The sequence below is a fragment of the Cylas formicarius genome, unplaced genomic scaffold, assembly GCF_029955315.1.
Source record: "Cylas formicarius isolate icCylForm1 unplaced genomic scaffold, icCylForm1.1 PGA_scaffold_2__14_contigs__length_35257938, whole genome shotgun sequence".
Lineage (NCBI taxonomy): Eukaryota > Metazoa > Arthropoda > Insecta > Coleoptera > Brentidae > Cylas > Cylas formicarius.
Genome location: NW_026844319.1, coordinates 4,556,966 through 4,582,757, shown reverse-complemented (window position 1 = coordinate 4,582,757; position 25,792 = coordinate 4,556,966). Strand labels below are relative to the sequence as shown.

At 36.1% G+C, this 25,792-nt stretch overlaps 1 protein-coding gene across 1 annotated transcript; it reads left to right on the top strand.

Moving 5' to 3' along the window:
• The first annotated feature begins 540 nt into the window (after positions 1 to 540).
• On the top strand, positions 541 to 16,382 carry LOC132698086 (venom serine protease 34-like). Its single transcript, XM_060663946.1, has 5 exons — positions 541 to 612; positions 5,726 to 5,859; positions 11,935 to 12,133; positions 13,783 to 13,983; positions 16,066 to 16,382. The coding sequence occupies exons 2-5, from the start codon at positions 5,773 to 5,775 to the stop codon at positions 16,380 to 16,382; spliced, it is 804 nt and encodes a 267-aa protein (XP_060519929.1). The 5' UTR covers positions 541 to 612; positions 5,726 to 5,772.
• The last annotated feature ends 9,410 nt before the right edge of the window (positions 16,383 to 25,792 follow it).

Here is a 25,792-nt window from a genome sequence, read left to right as displayed (position 1 = left end):
TGTTTATTCGCCTTTTTGAGCCACCTTTAGACTTTAAAATAATTTTAAATTCTGCATACCCATCTTTACAATTGTTGTATTGCCCACTTTCTGATAACGTTTGATTTTTCAGGAAGTTTCTCATCCAGCGCAACAGTCCTGGTAGCATTATGGAATCTTCTGGTGCCAATGTACGCAGCAGTCGATCCGAACTGCGACATGTATCAGGAAATGATAATCGGGAAGGAGTACTACATCCATAACAAAGAGTACCCTCAAAACTACAGCCGAGGTTCATCGTGTAGATGGGTGGTGAAAAGTGATATCGGTACCAAAATTGTCTTGTCCTGTACCGATGTCTTATTGCCCAAGGTTGGTAACAACAAATTTATCAAAAAATAATCTTTCGTTTTCAACAAAAAAATCTTCTAATGACAACTGCAACTTTGTAGGGCAATAATCAATAGAAAATTTCAGATTTCTTTAAATTAGTACTATTTTTGTTGCAGTCTTCAAATTGTCACGCTGACAAGTTGGCTATAACGTCAACCGGTCAGACTCTTCGAAACGCACATAATTACTGCGGGAGCGGAACGTTTTCTACTATATCACAAGCAAACACCGTTACAATCGGTAATTGTTTTTAAATAAAATCAGAGGTATTGGACTCTAGCAAAGCAAGGAATTTAGGCGTTCCTGGGGTGGGGTTGCACTTTTGAGAAAATCATTTCCCACTGATTTTAATTTATCTATTTTAATTTTTGTCTGTACAGTTCCATAGGTAAAATTCGAACTATTGAACGGCATCTTAAAGCCCCATTTAAATAAAAGAATACAAAATAAAGCATTGGGTTAACTATATTTTATATAAAAAATTCTGCAAAATTCACTCCGAGAGAGTGACATATATATATATATATATATATATATATATATATATATATATATATATATATATATATATATATATATATATATATAACAAATTTTAGTTAATTGGGGTATCGGTCCTGATGAGGGCTCAAATAAAAGGCTTTTGTGCTACACCAAGCTTTCGAAAATGTTTATTTTCTTCTTCAGGGGCTACAATATGAAAGCGGCTCTTAGTTATTTAATACTAAAGTCTTCTAGTTAAAGTACTTACTGCTACAGTGCCATTATAGGCCAACACCAAACTCATCCGTATAACAGAAAGAATCAAATACGACCGTTAATTATTATAACCGAGGGCAGCCATCTAGACGAAATTGTTGTTACATTTTATTTAAACGAATTTTACTTCAAACGCAAAACGCAAATGATGGAAAAGTTTTATTAATATGCCTACCGCCAGCCGTCCAGTTTTTTTTTCTTTTTTTTTCTTTTTTCCCTTCTTTTTTTTCCCTTTGTTACCTCCTTTTTGTTTACAAGGCACCTAATGTATAGAGGCTTGGGACTATTTTTCTAAATTATAATTACATTGTGACGACACTATTATCAGCAAACGCAATTCGATTGACGGTTGGTTGTAAAGTTAAGACATTAGAGTAGATCACACTGAGGCCATCAATGTCAGATCTTTTATTGACCGATTTCGGTTCCAAGAAGATCTCCACCATTTCCAAAATTGCTCTTTTGTTGTAGTTGCTTTCTTTATGGAGAATTTTTGTTTCAACAAAGTTAACATCGTGATCCATTTGGTTAGAGTGTGTTGCTAATGAACAGGTGTTCTTATTGAGTCTGCAATCACTCTTGTGTGACGTAATTCTATCCTTAAGTACTCGCGATGTCTGTCCTATGTATACCTGATCACACTGATTACAAGGGATGCTATAAATTACTTCTGAATTCTTTTGTACCTCATCCTTATCTTTTAGTTTGCTAAAGACACTCCCCAATGTTTTTGTTTGTTTATATGCTATCTTAATATTTGTTTGTGCTCTCAGAATTTTTGTGAGTGTGGTCGTTAATTCTTTAATGTATGGCAATGAAAAATAAAAACATCTCAGATCGTCCATTTCTGGGCTATCTGAGTGGACGACCGTGTTCCGCGGGTTTGGAGCTCTTAGTGGGGTCGTGCTATATAACAATTTTTTAGTTAACCTACTTGGGTATGAGTTGTTAATCAGCATGTCGTAAAGCTTATTAAGATTTTTTTGTCTTAGTGATGGGTGAGAAATTTTCCGTGCCACCAAGATGCAATGAAATCTCAGTCAAACGTTTAATTGCTGATGTAGAAACTATAATTAAAGCTGTACCAGAGAACGCAAAAAATACTGTAAGAGCTAAGTTTACTAATGTATTGACTAATTTTTTAAAACAACCGGCAAAGCGTAGCTATATAGACATTTTGTTAAAAAAGACAAAAAAATTTTTTAAGGATCACGCTGAGTTGGTCGTTTCTAGGGCCGATAAAGGGAATGTGACAGTTATTATGTCTAAAGATACATACATTCAAAAATCAAACGAAATTCTGATGGATCGGACCTATTACGAGCGTCTCAGATGTGATCCTACATCTACTTACCAACAAAAAGCGAACAAACTTGTCAAATCATTAAAAGATCAAAAACAATTAACAAATGAGGTAGCCAAAACTTTAAATATATATAATCAAACTTGTCCTAAATTTTATGGCTTACCCAAAATACATAAACCCCAATTGTCCTTAAGGCCGATAATTTCATCAATTAATGCTCCGAACAGTAAACTGGCTTCATTGTTGACTCAGGTTTTAACCAAAGCATATAATAAGAATAATGATTATTTCACAGGTGATTCATTTGAGTTTTCTTCATTTATCAATGACAAACAATTACCTAATAAGTATGTTCTTGTGAGCTTGGATGTCGTCTCTTTATTTAGTAATATTCCATATAATTTGGTAGAAAAAAGTATAAAAAAACATTGGAACAGAATTAGAAACCACACTGATTTGTCACAAATTAGTTTCCTAAAGATACTTCAGTTTGTCTTTGATACAACGTATTTTAGATTTAACAATGAATTTTACAAACAAAAATTAGGTACACCGATGGGTGCCATCATTTCTCCAATATTAGCTCAATACGTTATGGATGACCTACTTGAGGTGTGCGTAGATAAGCTGTCGTTTCAGTTACCATTTCTGAAAAAATATGTGGATGATATAATTACTTCCATACCTGAAAGTTGCGTGAGGGAAACTCTCACAGTGTTTAACAGCTATGATGCACACATACAATTTACAGTAGAGGAGGAAATTGATAAAAGCGTACCATTTCTGGACACTAAAGTGATCCGGAACAACGATAACAAAATTATATTAGATTGGTACATAAAACCGACCAGTTCGAGGAGATATATGAATTTCCACTCTTACCATACAACGAAAACAAAAATAAATTTGGTCATAGCATTAAAGACACGAATAGAGAGGATTTCTCACCCATCACTAAGACAAAAAAATCTTAATAAGCTTTACGACATGCTGATTAACAACTCATACCCAAGTAGGTTAACTAAAAAATTGTTATATAGCACGACCCCACTAAGAGCTCCAAACCCGCGGAACACGGTCGTCCACTCAGATAGCCCAGAAATGGACGATCTGAGATGTTTTTATTTTTCATTGCCATACATTAAAGAATTAACGACCACACTCACAAAAATTCTGAGAGCACAAACAAATATTAAGATAGCATATAAACAAACAAAAACACATTGGGGAGTGTCTTTAGCAAACTAAAAGATAAGGATGAGGTACAAAAGAATTCAGAAGTAATTTATAGCATCCCTTGTAATCAGTGTGATCAGGTATACATAGGACAGACATCGCGAGTACTTAAGGATAGAATTACGTCACACAAGAGTGATTGCAGACTCAATAAGAACACCTGTTCATTAGCAACACACTCTAACCAAATGGATCACGATGTTAACTTTGTTGAAACAAAAATTCTCCATAAAGAAAGCAACTACAACAAAAGAGCAATTTTGGAAATGGTGGAGATCTTCTTGGAACCGAAATCGGTCAATAAAAGATCTGACATTGATGGCCTCAGTGTGATCTACTCTAATGTCTTAACTTTACAACCAACCGTCAATCGAATTGCGTTTGCTGATAATAGTGTCGTCACAATGTAATTATAATTTAGAAAAATAGTCCCAAGCCTCTATACATTAGGTGCCTTGTAAACAAAAAGGAGGTAACAAAGGGAAAAAAAAGAAGGGAAAAAAAAAAGAAAAAAAAAAAAAAGAAAAAAAACTGGACGGCTGGCGGTAGGCATATTAATAAAACTTTTCCATCATTTGCGTTTTGCGTTTGAAGTAAAATTCGTTTAAATAAAATGTAACAACAATTTCGTCTAGATGGCTGCCCTCTGTTATAATAATTAACGGTCGTATTTGATTCTTTCTGTTATCCGGATGAGTTTGGTGTTGGCCTATAATGGCACTGTAGCAGTAAGTACTTTAACTAGAAGACTTTAGTATTAAATAACTAAGAGCCGCTTTCATATTGTAGCCCCTGAAGAAGAAAATAAACATTTTCGAAAGCTTGGTGTAGCACAAAAGCCTTTTATTTGAGCCCTCATCAGGACCGATACCCCAATTAACTAAAATTTGTTGTTCAACTAGCCGGTCACGACTACCGTTTTGTATATATATATATATATATATATATATATATATATATATATATATATATATATATATATATATATATATTCTCACGTATTGATTCACGGATGGAAAAATGTGATGACACTATACTCCGGGATATCATCCGTTCGCTCGTTGAACTCCGACTGGAATCCTGCATCCGACTGGAATCCTGCAAATCCTGCATCCGACTGGAATCCTGCAGACGTTTCGCCAAAATCTCACTTGGCATCTTAAATGCTCGCGCTCCGAGTGTTCGAAGTGTTTTCGGAGCGCGAGCATTTAAGATGCCAAGTGAGATTTTGGCGAAACGTCTGCAGGATTCCAGTCGGAGTTCAACGAGCGAACGGATGATATCCCGGAGTATAGTGTCATCATATATATATATATATATATATATATATATATATATATATATATATATATATATATATATATATATATATATATATATATATATATATATATATATATATATATATATATGATGACACTATATTCCGGGATATCATCCGTTCGCTCGTTGAACTCCGACTGGAATCCTGCAGACGTTTCGCCAAAATCTCACTTGGCATCTTCAATGCTCGCGCTCCGAAAACACTTCGAACACCCCAGTTTTCAGCAGTCGGAGTTCAACGAGCGAACGGATGATATCCCGGAATATAGTGTCATCACATTTTTCCATCCGTGAATCAATACGTGAATATATATATGTATATATATATATATATATATATATATATATATATATATATATATATATATATATATATATATATATATATATATATATATATATATATATATATATATATATATATATATATATATATATATATATATATATATATATATATATATATATATATATATATATATATATATATAATCACACTCTCGGAGTGAATTTTGCAGGATTTTTTATACAAAATATAGTTAACCCAATGCTTTATTTTGTATTTTTTTATTTAAATGGGGCTTTAAGATGCCGTTCAATAGTTCGAATTTTTGTACAGACAAAAATTAAAATAGATAAATTAAATTTATCTATTTTAATTTTTATATAAAATTTAAAGTGGTTCGATCAAACACTAGGCTATTATTGTTGATTGGCGTTTTCTTTCAGGACTGTTTTCCACGCTTACCTCTCCCGGTGGACAGTTCCACTGTACCATGACCGCTATCAAGGACAGTTCAAAGGAACTGTGGGTACCGACCATACAAAACTTAGCGGCCTGCGATTGTGGTTGGAAGCAAATGGTAAAACAAACTTGTATGCTCTTCCGGGAGTGCATCTAAACGAGGGCTATTGTAAATGCTTCAAGTAACACAATATTAAACTCACATAAATTCATAGACCTTTACAAAAGCGACTTATTTGGAAAAAACAAGGTGAATTATGTGACAGTATATTGAATGTTATGGAATATTTTGAACGTATGATCGATGGAAGCGCTATTCACAGATATTCTTATCTTTTTTGACCTGATAGTTCAGATGAACTTACCACCCTACTTTAATGAACCATTTGTCAGCGAGGGCCGTGTCAAGATGTTCAATATTTAGAGAGGATAATTTCAAAAAAATACCAGAAAATTTCGCCAGGATTGATCAAGATCGTATTACATGAATTGGCCAATAGAATGAATTCATACCTTCATTGGGATGAGTGAAAACTAAGATTCGAGTTATTTCTAGAATTAATATTACTTTAGCAACACAACTTATTTTTTCTATCTATTTTTTAAATATAATATAAAAACTCTATTTTTCATTATTCGAAGAATGAGTTAAGATATATTATTGTAACGAACATCTTGTAAATTTAAATATATTTTTTAAAAAGGCAATGGTCTCTAACCCTCCCTAACCAATTGGCGCCCTCCAGGCAGTATTTCCAAAAATTAATTGATAATCTTGAAACATTTGCTATCGGTTAATGTAAGCTCATGTCAGAAAAATTGTTTTTCTTTAAATTTAGAAACTATTCAACCTGGTAGCAATTCCTATAAGCATGACAAATTCTAAATCTGGGTATATTATATATTATATTATTGATACACATGAAACGAGGAGTGAAGCAAAAAAAATAAAACGTTAACTCCATAACCCATTTGCTCTGAAAACATTTTTATCAGGTTTAAAAGAACCTTTGGAAACAACAATTAGACGTAAGTAACTTGGTACCCTGTCAAAAATAGGCATAACCGAAATAATTTTAGGCAACAGCAACAGCCGTTTGCCACCGGTCCAATCAATAGTAAGCCACGTTATAGACAAATTCTTATGCTTTTCGTAAACCGCTAATCGTTTTCAGGCCCAGCCACCAAAAAGTCTTCCTCCACCCATGTTGGTTTCTACACAAAACAGTGGCATACCATAATTTAATAAACAAAATAATCTTTAAAACAATCATGTGCCAAGTACATCTCAAAAGCTGCAAAATATGGAAGCCGATGAGTTGTGCAACTCTGAAACCAATCGATAAAATCAATTAAATCAATATCATATTACCGAGACTATAAATCACATTGTAGCAACTATTATCAGCAAGATAACACAGAATACGTTGTACCGCTGGAACCGCCGACTCGTCCGTCCGCTGATGACTTTCAACCTGAAGTTAAATGAAAGCCTAAATCTTACCGAGGTCCCACAAATAAACCAGAAAACTTAATTCCCACGCATGTATCTTTAAATATGACTATTTTAAATGAACTTCTCCACAATTTTTTCCGAGCATAATTTTAAAATCTTGATAAATTTCGAAGAAACGATTTAGCACATAAAAATGCTATCCAGTTGTATTTGTTACCATCCATTAATTGTTCGTACATGTTCCTGGAGGAATAGGTGACGAAAATATAGGGAAATAATTCCTTAAATATTGCTTACATTTCGGTTGATCAACAGACTAATTTCTAGGGCTAATTCATATTTTTCCTTGGGACAGTTATCCTGGTAGATTAGTGTTTATATTTCAATCATTCATGTTCACTTGACCAGAGTTTTATAGTGAAATACGGTCCAGTACTTCCGTGCTTACGTTTCAAATTCTAAGCAATTTTTTTTCTTGCCTCATCGACAAACACCTGATTTGCTCTGACGTCTACGGCAGTGCTGCCAGGTTAAGAAAAGTCGTAATTTAAGTCGCATTATTTAGTTGTTATTACTAATCTTTAAAATACTCACTTCGTAATAAATAGTCTCCTTAAAAATATTCCTTTTATCAATAAAGAATTAATTTAATCCAGCATAAATATGTGCATATTTTCTTTAAATGAATAATTCGTTCCCAAAACAAATTCGTACCGCTAATATCATTGGGCGTGTGACTTTATGCACGAAGTTCCGTGATTTCTCTCCTTTTCTCCATCTCTCTCGAATATCTGAGGAAGTACTCTCTATGGCAAGGAATTCTTATTCAGTAGTACTTAGAATCCAACTATACCAATTTTAATAATGTTTCATTACGGGGTGTTTGAAATATTGAAATATCAAAATTTATTGACGTCGGCATACTGTTTCCTTTGTAAAAGTTTGCCATGGAGAAGCGAACATTCGACTGTCAAGTTCATTCGCTAATTTATATTTTAATTTTGATTACATTATACCTTTCGAATACTAAGATTTATTAACTTTGTTGTTTTCAGATGATACCTCAAAATGAATGTCTCTTGAAAAGTCTTTTTTAACAATATTTTTGGACTTTGTGTAATTAAAATTTCTATTTGTTATTTACAAGGTTTACCTATTTTTTTAAAACATTAAAACCTTTGGTCATTGGTTTAGTTACTTCTAGGTAGTCCTGAATACGAATCAGTAGTCATTTTCAATTTGAAAAAATCTCTAAAAGAACTTCTCGATTTTTTGCATCGGTTAGCCATGACTTTAGTCGATGCTATATAATCATGCTATCTCTTGTAAAGGCTTTAGCAGTTCTCTCAAATACACGTATTTTGGCTGTTACGGGGATTTGGAATATAAGTCAACGTTTTCAAATCTATTTGCATTCCAGGATGTTCGACCAAATATGACATTGGTTTTACCCGAATTTAAGTGCCCTGTTGCAATTACCTCTAAAGTGATGGGGGTGCTTTTCAAATTCGCAGCTCGAACTTTTTGCGTCGTCGTTTTTTACGGGCAAAGAAAAGGCTTGCTTTTTTACTCACATTTCGACTGAGACATTAACAGGAACCTGCAAAAGTATTTATAGCATAATACCTAAATATTTAGAAACACTATTTCCTAACACTCTGATTATTGTACATCGAAACGGGTCGAAAGGTTCAGGATTGGTAAATAAACTTATAAACAAACTTACTATCGAACTGTATAGTAATAATGGTCGCCTATTCAGCGAATTGGGTACCCATTTACAAAAGAGAATAAATAAAGGTGATTCTGCTGCTGTAAAGAGCACGATATAGCATATTCTCAGTCTAACGATTTAACGAGGAGACACGAACCACACAAGATCTTAAAGGATAAGACTTGGCAGAGGAATAAAGCAAAAGCACTCTTCGTTTGGAGAAAATTCAGCATTTCAGAGGCGTTTTTATGCGTGATAATCTGCAGCAAAAAAATCAAATTAGAGAATGCGGAATTTTTTAACTTGGATATTGAGAACTGAACGGGGAACTGATTGGGTGAGCTATATAAAATACAAAACTAAGGCTTTCTTCATATATTACAATTATTCAACCAAAACAAAAGTCCAGTTCTTACAAATGCGGGCATTTATCAGTGATAGATTCATAATATCCACCACCCGGCTTTAATACGAACCAGCAACGATTTAGACGCGGTGGAAAATTCCAAAATTTATGGCAAATAATGCCGAAGAACTTGCTCTAACGAAAATCATGGAGTCTAATAAAGAGATAACAATGGATCTTGGGAAATTATTGAAACCACAACTCGTACGTGGTCCGTAGAAACAAAAAATAAACTACAGACGCAAATCATTATCCACGATAATAGGAAAGGTCAAGTAGAAAATTAGAAAAAAATTTGATGACGTCAGTTTAACTAATATAAAAGTATTTTTAAATTCGGAACCATTTTAAAAGAAAAAACAAGTATTCGACTCTATATGATATGGTTGCTAATTTTAGGCACTCTTATTACGGAACATCGCACGGGGCAATTTTCACACGTAGCAAAGAAAAATGTCCCATTACACACATCGATGGTTCTCATCAAAATGGTTTTGTAGTAATGCGAATTGAATTTGAAACTAGCGCTAATATCCAAAAGGATACATCGGTTTACTGTCTCATTTTACATGACGAAGTATTTAGTTAGAATCATCTAACTGAAATAGTAAAACAAATTCAACGGTTTTTAAAAAGACTCGCAAATTATATGTTCAAAAAATTTGCCACAAAATATTCGGCGAAACAGTACATTTTTGGCGGTTGTCATCACGCGGATAGTGGCGTTAGATATTCAAGGGTTTAATCTAAAGGACGCTGTAGGTTTCGTCACTAAAGAGATTGCAATTTATGACGGAAATCTACTTACTACTTACTACTTACTACATAATCAAGCCGCAGAGAGCGAAGCGTATATTGCGTACCTTGGCTCAAGCGTTTTCACCACGGATTAAAATACCTTATAGATTATAAACCTTATTGACGAATTGATTACGCGGTTGGTTCACACTGCGCACCTATAAGGGCAAGCAAAAACAGATTTTTGACTTCGAAGATCGAACAACTACAGATATCCCGACCTTTGATTGTTAATATGTGTGCACCTTCCATATGAACGGTAGATTACACCTGTGTGCCTTACGAAAATCTGTATTATTATTTCATTGATTATGTGCTCAAATTCCTATATGAAAAAACAATAAAAAGGTATGCTTTAAAAATTTGCAATTTTATGTCGACCGGCATATGTAAAACAGACTAACGCAAAGCGAGCAAATAAGCAACGTTGATGAACTTCGGGCGTGATATCATACGACTCGCTGGTTATGTGGCATAGGTTATTTAATAAGCAGGAAAACAATTTAAACCTGCCTCCACAAAATAAATGTCCGCTTTGATTTAGTGTTATAAAAATAAGATCATTAAATTAAATCGTCTCAGTTAAGTGCTCAAAATGTTTTAACAGCGTACGTTTGTTTTAAAAATGACGTTTGGTCGGAAGAATGGAGTTGGCTGTATCCCATTATCTCGGCGAATGGCAAAGATTGCTTTCAATAGTAGCAGCTACCGCAGCGATAATTCCAAAAAGTATTAATTCTACTGTGTCTAGTGACGGGTACACCTTCGCAAGAAGGGATCGATCTGTATAAATTTTTGGCGTATAGTCCAAAACTCCTAAATCAACCGTGACTCAAAAAGTGTACTCAACTCAGCAAAAAAAAGGAAATGTCTACTGGTGTTATTAGGATCAAGGAAAACATGCTGTTTGAAATTTACAACACTGGTGCTCGTTTCACCGGCAGGGACAAATACATGGATTTTCAAGTAGAAGAATTTTCGGATTTTCTAAATTTCCTGAACAAAAGAGAATGTATTGAAAAAATTATGTCAATCAGGCATCGTCTTTTTGACTCTATGAATTTATACTGAGACGTAAATATATAATCCATAAATCAATAAATTTTATTTGTAACCCGTATATACCGGTCTATTATTTGTTTCTAGCTGACAGCAACACGACTAGATGTTTACGCCGCTTCCTTAATTCTTTAGCTCTTATCTTTCTTGAGAAATTTAACCAAACCTTCCAGCAAGTGTGTCAAAATGACAAACAACTAGAATAGGAAATTAATCAAATAGGTCTAAGTGTTTAAAAATCAGCTTATAGAGAGATTTCAATGTTTAATAAAGATGTATTGGTATAGGTCATTAACAAATATGAAGTTCTAATAATTTTACAAGATTTCGAAAATTCGAGTTTCTCAAAATTAAAAATTATTGACCCTATTATAAATAAAATTAAACACTTATTTAACGCACTTTCTATTTTGCAAACTAAAGTAGGAAAAGAACGTATATATAGCTGCAACTTTAGAAAACACTTCTATTTTTGAAAAAGTAATTAAGGTTGATTGTTTTATTTTGAATAATAAAATGAATTACCCTGCCAAACACCTGCTCAATTTTTACGCAACAATCTTCTTTGGATTGAAATATAGCTGTTTAAATTTAAATGCCATTACTGATTGGTTCACATTCTTCCGAATAGCTTTTCCAGCAGCAAAATTAAATTGCACTTCTTCCCGCCGTTCTAGAAACGTTTTATATTTCATTGAATTTATTGTAGGCCATGCCGATGAAATTTCGAATTTCACATGGCAAAACGTACGTTTTTTAGGCTACAATCCTTGGAGGACAAGAAACGGGCGTCAACGAGTACCCTTCGATGGCGGGGCTGGTAAATCTGAACCCTTTCATCATAATTTGCGGGGCTAGCATAATCTCTGAATTTTTCGTGTTGACCGCCGGTCATTGCGTCTACAATAGAGATCGCAGCACGTTTTCGGTTTTAGTGGGCGGGCACAACATCACTTCAGGTAATGCAATATCGTCAGTTTCACGTAAAATCTCGCGCGTATTGCGATCAAAATATAAAGTATCGATTTGTCTATAGGGATCGATATTTCCATATCCGCTTAGTGGGTTTCATTCGACAAACATTAAGTAAACGTCGTTGCTACTCCCTCTCCTCTACTCCCGAATTCTACTTTTCTCTTTCTACTCCCGAATCCAAATTATACCGGGTGTGCGGGAAAGTCTCTGAGATTTAGATAAGGCACGAAAAAAATTTTTTTTCTATAGGCGCAACCTACGGAGCTATGACTCTCAAATGGACACCACCGAATTTTTTTATTAAAAAAAATAAACCCACAAATTCAATTTTTCCAAATTGTGTTTTCCTCGTGGTTTGTAGTTCTTCCCGCCATATTTATTTTTTTATAATGATGGCCTTATGCATTTTTGATTTACCCTGTATCATAAGTCTAGCTAACTGCATTAAATTTAATGTTAATAACGAGGATCGTAGATACTTACACTAAAGTGGATTTCATCTGTTTCGGGATAGTAACTAGTCAAATCTGTTTTAAGTGGTCAATTCTATTATCCATGTCCAGAATTTTAAATCAATAAAATGTTAAATTTTTTTGAATAAAACTAAATCCAAGTTTACAATTACAATTGCAATATTTAACGTTGTATTTAAAATATGAAAAGCTCAATTTCTTAAGAACTATTAATGGCCTCGTTTGTTTAAAGCTATACCAAGTGCCCAAAAAGTATGAAAACGGTGGAACACCTGAAGAATTATAAAACTGTTTCATAACACCTAACGAGACCCTCATTCCATGAAAACGGTGGTAGGGTGTTTCTCGGTTAATGGCACTGTATTAGCAAAAAAGACGATTTATTCTATTTGTCAAAAATCCGACTTTATTGTTAGCTTCAACATCTTTTTCCACTCCCTAATCCAAAATGTCTAATTTTGCACTTATTCATTTATAAATTAAATGAAATGTCAAAGGGGGTATATACCATTTTTGATATATTAACATTTTGTGTAAGAATTGTAATACCTGTCGTTCTGCATGTCTTGAGAAAAGGAATATGTGCCTATTGTAATAATTTAGTAACCTACTTTTTGTCTTATTGTTACGAACACCGGCAATTATAACCATTGTAAATTTAAACAGTTTTTAAATCTACCGAAAACAATTTGATCGTTCCCGATCTAGAGAAATGCAAACGCTCGAATTGACCCGCGACAGTGTTTAATGAAGCTGACATTTTAAAGTGACACTTTGGTAACGAATGATGAATGCATCATTGGGATTTTAGAGAATTTCTTGACAAACATGATAGATAAATGGCCTGGAGGTTACAGCACGAGCTACCGAGAATTCAGAATCAAATTTCGGGCAAAACCTGATATTTTTATGGCACAGAATCCGAATCTGTACTGATTTTATGATTTTAAATTGAATGACAACGTAGTGAGGAGCGGCTTAAATGGCAGCATTAAGTTGTTATTAAACCTTTTCTTTCTTTCTCAAATATCTTGCGACCATATTTATGTTTAATCTGTATATTTAAATCTTGAATTATCTTATTGTTTTTTAAAAAGTGCGAGATAAAGTTAGGAGATTGAACGACCGACCTATATTTATAAGAATAATTTTCGTTTTAGGAACCACCCCTTATTCGAAGATTTATAATGTTAACACCTACGAAATCTTCCCCAACTTCAGTCTAATTAATACGGTGATAGCTGACATCGCGATCATTCAAACTCAAAACCAAATAGTGTTTAGTTTATATATCGGTCCCATATGCTTACCATTTCGGTACAAAACCTCCGATTTCGTTGGTCAACTTGTTACGGCATTGGGTAAGTTTCTACAATCAAAAACGCTGTAGTTTAGATCTAAAAAATTTGAAAGTGACTTTAACAGTATTGTTTTTGGAATTATTAAAAATGTTGTTTCTCTCCAAGTCATTTTCCGAAAAATATTTTAGTATCATTTCTTCTTAAAATACATATTTTTGAATTGCCAAATAGAAGATATGGACTATAACTTGCATAGTAAACAATGCCTAGATGAACATGATCAATTTAAAATATTTTATAAATGGATTGATAACCAGAATACGTGAAAAATCTAATATTGCACAACAACTCGATAGGTCGGTTGACTTCGAATTGAAATTATTATTTCAAAATCAAACGTCAATTAAAGTACCAATTTGTACCATTTTTTTTGTTTGTGTTGCATTCTTCAAAGATTGAGTGACAGTAGCTATTACATACTTTAAATTTACTTCTTTTGACATTGACAAACAATCAATTCACCCCATTCTATTGGCTGCAGGTGGTTGGTTCAAATTAAAAAAAAAAACTGTAAAACCATTGAAATTTATAAAGATCTCTGTCAATACTCTGCATAGAAATATTATATTACTGCTTACTTCTCATCTTAATTGAAAAATACTTGTCTGGAACATATTTTTCTTAAAACGGTCAAACGTCAGGAACAGCTACGGGTTCTCCATCACACCTTCCATCTAAAACCAAAATTATGGATACGTTACGGTCGATGATACTTTTGTTATTTGGCCTCATGTTCAAGATTCCCTAGTAGATTTTCTTAGACATTTAAACTCTATACACCCTAACATACGTTTTACCATTGAATTAGAAACTAATAACAACCTCCCATTCATAGATATTCTTATCAATAGAAAATCAGAACTAACATCAGCATCCGGCCTAAAAATCATGGGTTATCAAGTCGCTTGTTTACAGATCCGTAAAACTATTTCAACCCGAGTGACTACACCCAGCATTAAAACACCTTACCTCTCCTCTTCTCTCTAACAATTTCTACATTAAAGATTTTAAGCGTTCCATTACAAAATACACTTCACCATAACCTTCCAAAAGCGAGGAGTTCGAAAATGTCTCAACATCGACAAAATTCCATTTGAGATGGCAGGAGTTTACAGCATTCCATACAAATGCGGCAAAGAATACATTGGAGAGAACGGACGAAAAATATCAACTAGGCTCAAAGATTATGAAAGAGCCTTAAGACTAAGACAAATAAACTCATCACCAGTTGCCGAACACAATCACGAAACCGGGAATAAAATTTTATTCGATAAATTAAAATTCTTGCATGTAATCCGTTCTACCAACGAAAATTCCCAGACTCTATAGAAATCTATCACGACTCAGATACCTCCACGTTTCTATGTGAATCAGTCACCCGAGACGATGTTTATGCCCCTCATTTAGCTCCGCTTCTCAGCAAATAATAAACAGGTGCAGAGTAAAATACAAGCCAATTTCAGTTAAGATCTAAAGAAGCCAACAGGATGATTGGCGAAACGTTACCAAGTTCGACTCAACAACAACCGGCGCAGGAAGAACCCACAAGATTTGTAAACAGTATTACAGTAGTCTAAGGAAGTTTCTTTGAAAAATTAACATAGTAAAGTAAAGAACTTTTCTTTGGGGTGACAGAATACATTTGGTTGATGATATTAAAAACCCTTAGAATTATTTAAATCCTAAATTTATATTGGAAGCCCACATTGATAAAACCGTTACGTTAGCCATGCTTGATTTCGTGTACAGTTTGGTGAAGGATTTTCGATCAGGTACATCTGCCCTATCAATAATTGATGCCGCTAGTTTTGAAGTTTAAAAATTAGTTCAATAGTATACTCCTAGTATGTATTATAAATTTTATGGACGGTATGGTCACTTTCCACGTAGAACTTGACATGTTCGACCAACGTTTTTGGGGATATTAAGAGGCGGTTGAGGTTAATAATCCCATAGAATTTAGTTTTAGTTTCTTTGTTTTCTATTTTCAGTTTTTCTTTGCTCACGTTATATACGGATATTTTGTAGTACCTCTATGAATAAGTAACTTTGTATCTCGTTTTACGTTTGTTACTGTATTAGGATGGGGTAGCCTGAACGTTTCCGATAGCCAATCGGACGTGCTAAGGAAGACAAGTCTCACTGTAATTTCAAACCAGCAGTGCGCCCGGGACCAGACTGAGAATATCAACAACAATCATATATGTACATTTACTCTGAGACATCGCGAGTGCGCTGGTGATTCTGGAGGCCCGTTGCTGTGGATGGATCCGAGCACTCAAAAGTTGCATCTTATCGGGATCATATCCCACGGGCTCGACTGCAATATCGACAGTCCCTCAATTAACACCAGGGTTACTTCGTATTTGGATTGGATCGTTGCCAGAACTGGTATGTAAATTGCTGATGTGTATGATACGGAAACGTTACTTAATTCATTCGTAAAATTGAGGCTTAGCTAAAGTCTGACATTATTATTATAAGAAACCTTTATAATATTATAAAACCATTTTGGTTAGTTATTAGACCTCTTACAAAAGTAAAAAAAAATATTATAAAAGTTAAGGTTTCTTATAAATTTATAATAAAACCTTAAGCTGCGAGAAGTGTTAATTAATTAATGTAATTAATATATTTGTGTCTGAATATTAAGAAAACCTTCATTGTCCAATGCACCTGAATAAATTGTAAAAATTTCTAGGACAAGCCAATTTGTAATTTTTATGTACATTTGCAGGTTACTTTTAAACTTTATTTTGAAAATTTTGTTTTGTTTGTGATGTTTATTCGTGCTAATAATTATTTTTGAAGGATGCTCGTGACTTCTTTAGAGCATTGTCTGAAACTGATTTGATGATTGTTCTGCACGCACCTTAAATACCGGCCTGGTCGAATGGTAGGGAGAGTTTTAATTGCTTCGCGGATGACACCTGTACCTCGGTTTATATTATTGGGCTGTTTGATTATTGCGATAAATTCACAATTTTTTCTTGAATAAAAGAGAGGGTTAGAGGCAAGTATTTGGTATTGTCGCATAAAACGAGGCTTCCTGTTTCGTGACGATGTTCAGAAACCGCTGATGTAATTATTTCTCGAATTCTGAGTGATCTCTGGTATTTTTGGATCTGTTTCTTCGATTTAGTCTTTGCCGCAGTTTCACGGTATGCTGTCTCACGCAAAATTTTACCTTTAACCGATCGCAGAGATCGGGAGATTATAGGACAAGAGATCGCTGACATTTTTAAAATATTTCAATGGCAAACGGGAGTTGCATTCTGTAAGTGGTTTTGTTGAAGTGTATTTTTTAATAGGCCGTCTGATATCTTGATAATGGAAATTGTTGGTGAGAAGAACTGAATTGAACATGGATGATTTTTACGTTTTTTACGTATCGATCCGTATGAGTCGGTTTTCTATAGACGAAATGACCCAAGGTTAAAGCTGGTTTTCGATTAATAAAAACGTCTATAAAGTGAAGGGTGTTGTTATTTTCGAATTCGATTTTGAAATTGATGTTTGTATGTATGGAGGTTAAATAGTTCGTCCACATTTTATTTTTAGGTGTAACTTATCAGTGCCAAGTTTTTCAAAATGTAACACAAAATATTTGTGATGCATGGTAAATCGCGGATCCGATGTTCCTAATATTTGTTCGTAAATTTGTTTGTTACATCCCAAATCTATTTTTTTTATTAATATGAGAAACTCTGCAGGGAGGTTTTCGGAAACTTGGAAACTAACTATAATGTCGTCTGCATTTAACTTAATACTTTTTAGTTGTTGAATAGAATGATAAAAATGGGGTACAAAGCTAAGACTTTTTCCAAGGCAGAGTCAACACGATACAAGACAGTAGATGTGCATCTACAAGTAAATATTTTCTTTATATTTCACGATGCAGCTTTTCTCGAAGAACTTGAACAAATTACACCTTTTTACTTAAAAAAGTTTTCGAATTGGTTTTCTTTACATTGATGCACCAAACATGAAAAGAGTTTTAATAATTTAAATAAATTCAGTGGCAACTGACAATAACTTCGACATTCCTTTGTAGTAACTTCATTTGTGAATGTAGCACTGCGAAATGTTTATATTTTTTGGAAAAAAAATTAGACAAGATGGGAAGACCTGTAAAGTGATTGATGTTGGGAAAATCATTAGGTCCACGTCTCAAGAGATCTTTGCAATTTTTTTGATACATTTAAATACCGATTTTCATAAAATCGTCATATTTCTACAGCAACGCAATATATTAAAGAGGTAACAAAGACGTCCCGAGATAATGACATGTAGTCTTCCATCACATCAAATTCGTTGTTATGAAATGGAACTTTTTCCCAGACATTCACACCCATTTAACTAGAGAGGGGTATAGCGATAAAAAATCCAACAACATTGATGCATAGAAAAATAACGTGTTGCTTTTAGCGCCACTAGCTGAAAATCCAAAGGAATAGTATTTTCAATGCAAATCAACTGCCATTAAGAAGTTTTATTTATTTTCATAGTTATTTTATTGTTATACTGCGTCTTCTTTCTTTTTCAGGTGTAAAATTTTGTACCCGCTAGGGACGCCTTTACAGAAGTGTGCAACATTATTATTTTATATATAATAATAATATTCGGTTAAACATAATTGTGTCACCGTAGAATCAATAAATATTTATATATAAATATATATTAATTTTTTTGATTTTAATCGTCAATAGGCCACGAGTAGAAGAAAATGTTCAGGTAGAGTTCCAAAGATACTGTGAAATTTAATATACTCATGACTTTGGGTTCGATACAAGCAGAACACCTATTAACGACATTGAAAGGTAAATTTTATAATCAACGTCCCCACTATGGACTATTATACACGTGGTGTCTGGTCAGAAAATTATAAATATAAAGGTTTAAAATGCAAGAATTGTCACGAGTTCCTGTCCAGCTTTAAAACAAACGAAAACTAAAATGGTTTTTTCTCGTCAGAGAGCATTCTGAATTATTCTTTTTGGCTTAACTCGGTAAGCTCCGTTGGTCGACAAAACATAATCGCTTGATTTGATGCTTCAAAGTGTTATTTAATAGTTCAACCAACTCATACATTTTAGCTGTTATATTGGATCTTGTTTCTTAACTATATTTTGTTGATTTAAAATATTTCATATTTAGTTGAAATATTTATGCCCCAGTATGTTCTACAGAAAAATAATAACTATAAAAGGATTACAAAAGCGGTGTTAAAATTTGTCAAGAAAGAGTTTAAAAAGGACTCTGGAAAGTTTAAACAGTTTTTGAGAATGTCTAATCACACTTTTGTTAATATGCTGAGTCGTATGAAGGCCCAGATGGAGAAAACAAAGTTTCGATATGCGTTAATGAATATTTTTTATTTCTAGTTCAATTTCGGCAATAAATTTGTGAAGCACTTGATGAATTTGTTTACTAATATTTCGTATCGTAATTGTGCATTATACTTATCAATTTTTTTTATAGAGCCACTTCTTAAATTAATTCATGAATCAGTTCAACGTTAAAGTAGTCTAAAAATTATTTTTTTAGTTATTTGGAATACAATAGATTAGAGTAAAGCTAAAGTCGTATGCTTAATCATTAGAATAAATGGTCTTACTATCACTATTAATTGGTGACAAAGTACTTAAACCAATATTTTTGAGTTTTTTAATTTAACTTTCTCAAACGGAACTGATGATTGCAGTTTAAACAAGCTTTGTATACGCCCGACAATCTAGACACATGCCAGTACAGGCATTTCTGGCACATATTCTCTTGCTAGTGGGTTCGTCTTTATCTATATTGACGAAGCTTGCGGATAGTGATTTTGATGGAACTGGTGACTTCACTTTTGATTTTCTGGGTCTTTGTGGCCAAACATGTTGTTGACCCATGATTACTACTTCCAATTCCATTTATTATTTTTCTCTTCTGTCCCTGTATTGCCTCAGTCGTGATACAAAAGTTAATTAGTTTTGGTTAGTTTTTCTAATAATGTTTTGTCTTATAGCAGTCAGCTCATAATGATGCTGATTTTAACCCACATTTCGTGATTATTATTTTATCATTATTATTATGCTCTCTTCCTGTATTCCCTCAGTCGTGATAAAAAATTGATTAGTTTTTATTACTTCTTCTTGTCTTGTTCTTCTTGTCTTCTTATAGCAGCCTAACTTACAATGACGCTGACCTTAACCCACATATCATGATTTCTTTCTGGCAAAAAATCTTACATACTCTTCAGTGGACAAATCTTCAGACTGTGAGTCAAAAATTTGTGACATTTGTAGTTTTTTTGATGCTATTGGCCACGACTGCCACTATAATTCGGATAATTTTTTCGATTAATGGTGACGTACTTCCAAAAACCTGGGAGGATACCTTAATTAAAAGGGACTGGACTCTCTAAGGGAGAACTATACAATAGGAAAATCATCATTCAACAAAAGAAATATCTAAGCATCAGAAGCGATGAACAGCCAAAGCTAAAACTTAAATTGCAAGTTGCAAAAAACTACAAATAGTTGCGACATGTTCCACGCGATGATAACAGATAATAAAGTATGGTGACAGAAGAGTTGAAAAGATGTTTGTACTAAAACTTTTCTCATTTTGGTCGCAGCGTCATTTTAAAAAAATCTGTGGCGTGTTTACTAGCTATCTTGAAAGTGTCTTTGAAAAGCCAGCACAAGTACCAGAGTTATTAGTTCAAAACCGCAACAATATTTTCAAATAGAGAAAGTTCATGGAAGTAATTGAAAAGAAAGTTAAATCACTTGATACGAAAAAGGATCCAGGATCGAATAGAGTGCCTTTTCTGTTTACAAAGTCCTGTCCAAGTTTGACAAAACTGTTTTTCATCATTTTTACGACTTGTCTTCAACAACTTCAAAAATTATACTGATTTTGAAATCTGGCCTGAAAAAATGAAGTAACAAATTATCGTCCAATATCGATTTTAAATTATTTTCTTAAAATATTTGAATCTGTAATATTGGATGAGCTTTTTTTGGTTAGTTTTACCTATGTGTTTCAAAGTTAATAGTGGGGTTCTAATTAATTGCACAAAAACCTTTTCTCTAATTTCGACAAAATTTGGCAAGCTCATTTGTCATCGGAAGGGTCTTTATTTTATGCAATTGACATAATATTTTCAATTTCAGTGAAGTCCTACAATTGATTGATTTTAGATCTATAAATCGAAAACATTTTTGCCTATGTGCGTTTTTCGTGTTTAGCTTCGTTGGAACTAAAAATTGAAAATCGGCATATTTCTTTACATATGGACTAAAAGCAATTAATAACGCTTCAGGATCAATCAGATTAGTTTAATGACAAAATGAGTTACTTTTCGAATTTTAATAGACCGTGAAACAATTTAATGATTTTTTCAGTCCAGATAAACAATGTTCATTATTTAATAAAAATTATTTTTTTTAATCGTTGGCGTATCGAATAAGTTAACTGGAGCAGTCGGTAGGATAATCAAAATAGTCGATCGATCGTTGATAGACTCCATTCTCGATCGGAAAGTTCCAACAATCGGGTAGTCGAATGAACATTGGTTTATCGTGCTGGCATTTCAAAAACTGAGTATCCGTGAATGTTTATTCCGAATCTCTGTGGTGATTTGGGGAATTGTCACTACATCGGCGAAATTCGTCAGGACTAGCTACTTTGGAAAAGACAAAATCGCTATCCGAGAAGTAAGACCTTATAGAAAGAAATAGCAACATTGTTCTGGTAGTAATGTAAGTTAAACAAATAAAATTGTAAACATTTTGTAAATTCGCCTTTAATTAATTGACTCTAAAGATATTTTTTCGGAAACTTGTTTAAATAGTTTAGAAGCTGTTTTAAGACAAACTCAAGACGATATTAATAAAATTTCCTAACAAATTGTGAATTTTATCAGTAGAAATACAGGCTCTTAGGGTGCTAGATACTTAACCTGTATCCCACAAAGTGGAGTGAGGTCGAAGCAGATATTAATTTCGATCTGCAGTTTTTACATATGTGAGAAACATGCTGTAAGGTTAAATGCGGCTAAAACTCAGGTACCACTCTTTGCCCGCGACTCTGCAATGCTCTTCCCGAAAAGATACAAAGATACAAAAGATCGTTTGCTACCAAGGCCAAAAATTTAGGAGTAACGATGAACGTACCATTAAGATTTAGTGAACACATTTCAAAGAACTTACTTACTTAAGAGTCTATATGCCAATAAACGAGTATAAGCTGCAAATTATCCCAATGAAAGACATTAAGCACATGTGTGCGCGACACAATACTTACTACTTACTGCAATCTTCTGGATTCCTCATGCGTCATTTTTTGATTATCGAACTTGCTGTACCTGCTTATATATTGTTGGAGGGGGCGGAGAGTCGATAGGCTATGTGCGTTCAACAGCGATTTCGGCCGTTTGTGCATGTAAATTCTCATAAGAAAATTTAGCAAATTAGCGAAAATTGGTCCGCTCAAGGTCATCCAATCCACTACTCCTCTTAGTATCGTGGCCATATGCCACGGGCCCCGATAATTAGGGTCCACCCACGCGGCTTGGACGAGATCCATCTTCGACTCACTGAGTCCTCCGCAGAATACTCCATCCGCTAGATAGTGGGTAGGGACAGTGGGAATCTTAATCCATTCATGCGCGTCACTAATTAGATGACGAGGCATTTGGCTACTCAGTCCCTCCTCCCAGTACGGATGCTATGCATCGACTCGGTGGAAAAATCATCATGGTAAACCAAATGATGCCGTCGTCATCACGCAAAAGTGTCGCACCGATGAGCGTGCGAGTATTCCGACGGGAGTATTGTGCATAGTGGCGGACTAGAGTCGGGAATGTTGTGCGTGTTCCCAGCCGCGCTGTGTATCGCTACACAGGCGACCAGTCGGGACGCAGCACCCGTTCCTGTGAGAAGGAAAGCGGGGTCTCCCGGAATCTTTCGCTGCGCTACCTTCTCCCCCTCACCAGCGTCGTGCGGTTGAACCTCGTCCAGTTCGTATGGCTGCCCTGCAGGACGCGAGTAGTTACGCCTGAGAGCAGACCCGAACTAAGGCCTAGATCTTTTAAGGCTTTGAGGAATCTCGACACCACACTCTCTTCCATGAAATGGTCGCAGAGGTGGTGGAGATTTTTCCTTCCGGGACGTGTAGCTGTTCGGACACGCCCGTGATGAGTTCACTATTGCCAGCGTACTTCGAAACCTTCGCTTGATGCGCTCGCGGCAGTTCGACGCTCCCAGAGACCACCTGGGCGTCTACTATGACGGCGGAGCCAGCCCTGCTAGCGATGATGTCGGGTTTCCGGTTCCCAATGGGAGTCGGAAACATCCGCTCCCGCTCGACGTGCCAGCCGCTGCTTCGGAGCCCACTCGCCGAGACACGGCAAACCGCATCATGACGAAGGACCCTTCCGCCGGGCGTTCGAAAGCAATGGTGTACCATATGGGCAGCCGCTTCCGGTATGCCGCAGCCAGCTCTGCATAGCACTTCCTGGCGAGCCCCCCCTACTGACCCACATGCGGGACGGTAATGAGTTGCTTCTGAGCTGCACGTAATCTCCGCCTGGAATACCAACAGCCGGTCTTACCCATTTGCTGGACTCCAGACAGTACGCTGCCTCGCAGAGCTCGCTACCATCACAAGTACCGTTATTCGGATCCCTTCGCGCCCACTCCAGCTTCCGAAGAATCCGGGGGCGGAGGCTCAGTGAGGACCTTCACTTTCTTCTCGTTCCCCACAGGTACATACCTTAGCGACATGCACTTGGCTGGAGCGAATTTAAGACCCATGCTTCCGCAGGTTGACTGCAGGTGCTTAAGCGAGACGTTCATCCCGAATCGAGTGCTCGAGAGCGCGACCAGGTCGTCGGCATAAGACAGGCACTGGATGTTTTCGCTTCCCCCAACGTGTATCCGACTTCCCGCGGCATACTGTGCAACGCGTAGTCGAACCATAGGTTAAACAGGATGGGCGATAAGGGATCCCCTTGACGAACTCCCTGCCGAACTCTCACCTCAGAAACTCGACCGTCCACTGATATTACCGTGGACGCCTTGTCGTACGCCGTCATCACATACTCCACGAATGGAGCCGGAAGTCGATGGCAGCCCCCCCCCCCCACCGGGGAAAGTCCATCCGAGGCTTTTTTAGAAGGTTTGGTGCCTGCACAATTTGTTGGGAGGCCGGGGCTGACCTGACAAGCCCCCCGACGATTGCCCATAAGCGTACACCCTCCAGACGCCGTTCTCCCATTGGAGGGTTGTTGACACTCCCTGAGGACGACCTGCATTTCCCTCATAGATGGAGTCAGGAGGAGCAAGTCGTCCGCATACGTCATCGCGTTGACCCTCTCGTCGCCGATGCCGACTTCGGTCGGCATGCGGGACAGCCACACCATCAGCTCGTCAAGGACGATGTTGAACAGGACTGGAGTAAGTGGGTCGCCCTGCTTAACGCCGTGTAGGAGCGGGAAGCCCTCGACGCGCGCGCCCCCGATGCGAATGGAAGTTGCGCAGCCAGACAGGCCGTCCATCAGGTAGTCGATGAGTGGTTGCTCGATACCGAATCTGTGCAGCGCCCTCTCGATGGAAGCATGCTTTCCGCAGGTCGAGGGCGCTTACACAGTAATGTCTTGAAGAGGCCCGGCAGCCTTTGATGGCGGCCTGTAAAATAATGGCGTTTGCCATGGTCCCGTCCCGTCCCCCAGGTTTCAAAATCCGCGCTGCGTTGGGTGCAAATCCAGAGCGCGCATCCGTGCCGCCAAGATCCGATGAAATGTTTGGGTGAGAATGTTTGAGACCGTAATGGGCCGCCAGGAGCCGACATCTGCTTGGTCACCGCCACCCTTGGGGACGAGGGTGGTTCGGCAGCCCTTGAGGATTGGTGGGGTGCGGCGGGTCAGGAGCATAGCGTTGTAAAGGATCGTTACGCTCCTGACATTCAGCCTCCTCAGTTCGGCCCCTCACATGCCGTCAGGACCGGCAGCACCTGACGCTCTGGGACAGCGAATGCCGGCCTCCACGAACCGCAGAAGAACTGGCGAATACAGACCGAGAGACGAAGTTTTGTAGTCCGAGATCGACTGCCTATCCTCGGGTGCTACCGCAGCTAATACTGCCTCGTAGTAAGTAGTAGTAAGTAGTAATAATATTTATTTAGCACTTGGCTATTTACATAAGCAAGTAAAATTTACATAAACAAAACTATAAACTTCGCAAATACCCCGTAAGTCTCTTCTTGAACACTCTGCCACGTCTCTTTTCCACTGAAGGTGGAGGGGAGACCGAAGCAATCCTACTATACTTTGCTCACTTTGCTACCGATTGGAAGCAGTAAGTATAGGGCCCAAGCAGCTCAATTTCTAAAAATATGGGCGGGGTATAAAAAAAGAAAGTAAATAAATCAAAGGTTGGAAACCGGGGCGCCAGCTAGGACAAAACCCCAACCTATACTATAAGTTAGTGATAGTGACTAGTGTCCTTGCTCACTAGCCACCGAACAAACTCACAAAGTTAACAAAGTTCGAACCCAAATAACCAAAAACTAAATAAATATTTAATAAATAAACCGGCACGTCAGTTTAAATCTCCATATATTGGCTCAAGTACACACTAAGCACAGGAAGCTTGGTTACGATCGATCGTTTACAAATAACCCTTACCAACAAAATGTTTCTATAATTGTGTACTTTATCTTTACCCTAATTGCGCTCTTTAATTTACTAAAAATTGAAATTTTTATTTAATAGGAATAAAATTAACCGAAACGTAAATAGAGTCTTATCTGTGATCCT